General features: G+C 41.8%; 1 protein-coding gene across 1 annotated transcript; it reads right to left on the bottom strand.

The window, feature by feature from the left end:
• Positions 1-3,576: 3,576 nt before the first annotated feature.
• On the bottom strand, positions 3,577-4,687 carry LOC119194805 (testis-specific serine/threonine-protein kinase 2). Its single transcript, XM_062562028.1, has 2 exons — positions 4,555-4,687; positions 3,577-4,468 (listed from the first exon to the last, which is right to left on the bottom strand). Exon 2 carries the CDS (start codon positions 4,454-4,456, stop codon positions 3,752-3,754), a length of 705 nt encoding a protein of 234 aa, XP_062418012.1. The 5' UTR covers positions 4,457-4,468; positions 4,555-4,687; the 3' UTR covers positions 3,577-3,751.
• Positions 4,688-5,273: the final 586 nt, after the last annotated feature.

Genomic DNA, 5,273 nt, shown 5'->3' with positions numbered 1-5,273 from the left:
CATGTACTTGTAACAGAGTAGTTTCACGGAGTGGTATTAGTACTTTTGCTTTGTTAGGGTTTTGAAAACTTCGCCCGCTTTTTTTTTTTTTACGACCTGCGCAAATCCGTCCTCTCTTCACCTGACGGTGCAACGGCTCTCGCGTTTATCAGCATTCTTGTGCTTGGCACACTCATTTGGTGAGTCATATTTAACCCTTGTTTAGACCGTTTTCTCTCTGTAAGTAAGCGCCATGTGTTTCGTGCTTGCTAGTAGCCTCGTGATGTGTGCAGTGATGTCGGCTAACGCTAGCTCAACTATATTATAAAAAACGTGGGTCGTAATGTTGGGTGAAGCTTGGTCAATGCTTTATTATTTGTTATATATTTCTTCATCAGTGTTGTAAATAGGGAACATTAAAGACTGTCAGGTCAAAGTTGAGGAGAAACGTTAGTGTAACGGTCACATGCACGAGCGCACCCGCTGCCGGAGGACTGACTCACAATGATGCATCATTTTAGTTTAAGCTAGGCTGCCAATTTCGGTAACCATGCTAATTGAGCTCAATTTAGCCACCAACAATAACAGTCTGTGCTTGTCAAAGACCGGTGTGTGACTGGGGATATCTCCACAGTCAACTAACTTAATGTTATCTTATTCCACCCTGCTCACTCAACGCTAATATTAACTCTAATGTTACTATGTGTAGTCGTGCAGTGCTTGCCTGATTACACGAGGGACGCAGTGAGAGCCCACAGGTACAGACAAAAGTGTCTCCTTATCTGAAAAGATCTTAACACCCAGTCTATCATAGGGAAAGTATTTGCCGGCATACTCAGTGGCCTAAGTTATTCTTTTAGGTCGTGTTGTCTATAATCTGTACATTATAACACTGTCTTTGTGGGTAGTAGGCCTGTGATAGAGTTTTTACTGAACTCAAGATGTTTGTGAGTTGTGGAGAGCTTTGGTTGTGTTAAATTGTTTTTTTTTTGTTGTCATTTACCTTTTGTACTGCAGCGTTCATTTGGTAGCTGTTCATGTCTTGAAGTTCAAAGATTAAAAGCTTGACTATTAGATACATTTTTGTATTTCTATAGCTCTGGTATTTCAAATCTGATACTGCACGTTAGTGTTTTTTTCTTTCTATTTTGCTGGCCTTGATGCTAAAAACCTTTCTTTCCGTTCAGATTTTTAAGACGACAAAAGAACTCCCTATGCAGTGGACGTGTAAGTACTGCACATTTTGTGCTGAAAAGGGGCTACTTACTGAAGCATTACCGCTTAAAACATGGGTGCCACACCCTAATATCACCACTACGGTGCCTTCATGAGGAGTGCCTGTGCCACTAGCAACATGGCACACTCAAAAGGACCGAGGGAACGTGGGTGGAAACCGCTTTCCTTTGTCAGCTCATCTCACAAATGATGGACCAATCAATAAAAAAGGAGCTTGCTGTACACAACATGGTTGAACGATGGCCAGCACTCTTCACAGAGAGACAGGTGAGATATTTTTGTTCTCAATCGATCACAGGCCTATTACCTAAAACAACGGCACAAACTGCTATACGAAGAGTGTGTGAAACTGCGCGCTGCAGAAACCACCCAAACAAGCTCCAGCCAGTTCACTTCATTCAAGACTGGGAGATGAAAACAGGATTTTTTTATTTATATGTGCACCTTATGGAGCTTTGTTTTCAAAAAATACTCCTGTTATACACTATTTATGTTTACATATTATTATTTGAACGGCTGAGCATTTGTTTATTGTTTAATTTATTATTTATTCATTTTTATTTATTTGATTTTGCAACTCCTTACTGAAATAGCTGGTTTCAATTAAACGACTAATGACACGTCATATTTGGCTTTAACTTTGCTTTGACATTTGCGTTCAGGTTTTCTTCCCTTTAATGTGGAGAAAATATCGGGATATATACCGTATATCGATATCCAGCCAAAATATACTGCGTTATGACTTTTGGTCTATATCGCCCAGCCCTAGTTGACATAGGTTTATAATTTGTGCTTTGGGAAAACTTTGAACAGTTGTAATGTGTCAGGCAGGTGGCGGCTGAGGAGGAGGACTCGGACGCAGAGTGAGGGTTCAGCTGACAATTCTTTTACTCTTCACAAAAAGGCCAAAACTCAAAATCACTCGTAGCGAGGAAATATAGCAGGATCAAAAAAATGACAGGACCATCTCCACCGGACTAGATTCTTGGCGTGGGGCTGGTGCGCAGGGTGCACATGACAAGACACACTGGCACAGGACCAGGGGCGACGCAGACTGTGGCCCTCTCTCGACCTGGGACGGCGAGAACGGACTCGGGAGTCCCGGCTCGCAGGTTTCGGGAGAACGGAGAACGGTCGTTTCCGCAATTGGAACAGCAGCTGACTTGATGACGTCACCACGTCAGCTGGTCTCGCTAATACGCTTTAATTTAGTTTTTGACTTAAATATTTTACTATTATCAAGCTTTTGTTTCATTTAAAATTAGAAATGGTATATAATATTGAGCACCAGAAGTTCTGCTGCCGGTTTAGAGTCTCGAGGACGGTCTCCTCGTGTCATTTAATTAAAACATCGTTAGTTTTAATGCACAATGATGGACAATAAACAAGCTGCACTCTGCGGATACAGACAATACGTTAAAGTATTGTCCTCAAACAGACGTAACCGCTGAACATATACATCTTTTGTTAGAACATGTTCAGTTGCTAACAAGACCATCACGTAGTAAACAGCTGCTAATTGGTGCTGCCATGAGGTCTAATTGGCCTAATAGGGTCAATTGTTTCTGTCCCTTTAAAAGCATCAGTTAAGTAGCACTTTGGCGTGCTGAAGAGAAGGCTGAACGGGGGCTGGCCTTCTCTTCAGCACAGGAAAGTGTCTTACTCGCTGCCAACCATAACATAGACATAAGGTTACCGTACAGAAACCCTGTTTTCTTCTCCTTGTAACCTCGGGACCAAAACGTTCATCAATGCAGTGCCGGTAGATCCCTTCCTTTGAAGAAACAGTTCTGACTGCCTCTTTCATGAGCCCAAATGTTTAATCATGATTAATCACATTTATGTCTGTTAACTCAAAATTAATCACAATCAATCACAAATTTGTTATCTGTGTCCCTTCATTCTTTTTTTCCCCATTTTTTTTCCTTCATTTTAATGCTCGTATAAACATGGAAAAGTGGATTGGCTTGCTTTATGCAAATATTTTATTTTACTTTAAAACAACATTGCCAAACAGGGCGGTACGAAATAAAATCATCCCTATAGTGCAGTTAAACCATGGCTTAATATTTTCTTTTTTTTCATGTTTGCTGTGAACAAAGCAGTCAGGGTTCATTGTTTCTGAAATAAGAGGCCTAACAGTTACCAGTACAAGGTAAGCCTACTACTTCTTTGCTTTCTGCCAGCTGCTCAAAGGGGGGGGAGACAATCCGTCAGAACGCCTCTCAGCGGCGCCGCGCTCCCCTCGGCAGCTGAGCTGACCACACGTGCTATATGTCAAAAAGTGTTATTGTCTAAGTTATGGTGAATCAAAAAAGGAATAAAAGGTCATGATATAGTATTTATTCAAAGTTCGTTTAATTTGTCGTAGTACGTGAAAAATATATCATCTAATTTATGTCAACATACAAAAAGTCACTGTAAAAACCAGCATACTTTTCAGCCGAAACATCAACCCATAGTGATAAGAACAAACAAAAAGCATAACAACAGGATAATTTCACAAAAATGCATGTTGTTAATTCATGTATTTATTTCAAGTTTTGTCAGCAGGTGACGGTTCGTCCACCGGTTCTTTGATGGCTTTTGAAAGTTTATCTTCCTCTGTTCCCTTTTCCTTTGGAGTTTCTTCCTTCTCAGGGCTGGCGTTTGATGTGGTGGCCACCTCCTCGTCCTCCAACTTCATGTCCCGCAAAATCCAGGAACTCTTCAAAATGTTGCCGATTGTAATTCTGTCCTCCGCAACAGGGTGCAGGATCCTGTGGATGAGGTCCTTTGCGTCAGATGAAACGGACCTGATGCCGGGGAAGCTGATGTCATGCTGAATTTGAATTTTCAACATCTTCTTAATGCTGCTGGAATCAAAGGGCATTACAGCAAAGAGCATCATGAACAGCATGACACCCATGCTCCACACGTCAGACACTTTGGGGTTGTACGGTGAACTTCTCAGAATCTCAGGTGCTGCATACGACGAGGTGCCACAGAAGGTTTTACTCAGTATCATATGCCCACCGGCGTAAGTAATCCTCTTACTGAACCCAAAGTCACACACTTTGAGGTTAAAATGCGTGTCCAGCAGCGTGTTTTCACATTTCAGGTCTCTGTGAGCCACGTCACTGTTGTGAAGATATTGGACCGCATTGCAGAGCTGCGTGAAAAGCCTACAGCCTGAATCTTCAGGTAGGGCCCCCTCTACATCGATATGCTTCAGGAGGTCTCCTTTCACACATAACTCCATTACCACAAAGACCTACAGGTGCAAAAGTAGATGGAAAATGGTAAATGGACTTGTAGTGCATTTATAGTTTGTGCCGGCCACACATCAAGTATACCTACTCATCCGTCAAAGACTGCCCGCTCGACCTCTGACCCAAAGCACATGGTGTCATTTAAAAGTGAAATAGTTGTAAAAGAGAAAAAATAATTGGACCACCAATTGAAGCACTTTTGTGAGTTTCTGAGCTGGCTGAAATTGTCTGTTGTTTTACTCTGTTGGGCATTTTGTCTTGTCATTTACGGTTTTATTTTGAAATAACAACTCCTCTCGTTTCAGGTCACTTGCCCTTCCTCATGTGTCACCAGTCTGATTGTCTTCCCTGATTCCTGATTGTGTCCACCTGTTCCCCACTCCCCCTCCATGTGTATTAATAGTCTGCGTCTCCCTTTGTCCTGTGCCAGTGTGTTTCGTCATTACCCATGAGTTCTACCTCGTTCTGCCACGTCACAGGTTCCTTTTTGTTATCATTCAGGATCTTCGATCGGCCCAGTGCCTTCACCTCCACGCAGGTTGTTTTTTGGTTTTGCTAAAGTTTTGTATACCTAGGTTAGATCCAACGTTAATCTTTCATAGTTCTTAGTTTTTCCTCCGGAAGGAGTGATTTTGTTTTTGAGACGTTGCCTCCCTCAATAGAGTGCGTTTTGTTATTTTGATAAAATTTAAAAGCATTTTTGTTTTTGATAGTTCTATAGCTAAACTTCTTCCTGGTTTATTTTATCGGAAGAAGTGTGACCTAGGATAATTTCATAGCCCGCCTTAGACTTTGTCTGGAGGACCT

The sequence above is a fragment of the Pungitius pungitius genome, chromosome 4 (assembly GCF_949316345.1).
Source record: "Pungitius pungitius chromosome 4, fPunPun2.1, whole genome shotgun sequence".
Taxonomy (NCBI): domain Eukaryota; kingdom Metazoa; phylum Chordata; class Actinopteri; order Perciformes; family Gasterosteidae; genus Pungitius; species Pungitius pungitius.
Note: the sequence above shows the minus strand (reverse complement) of the source record. Positions and strands in the feature narration are given on the sequence as shown.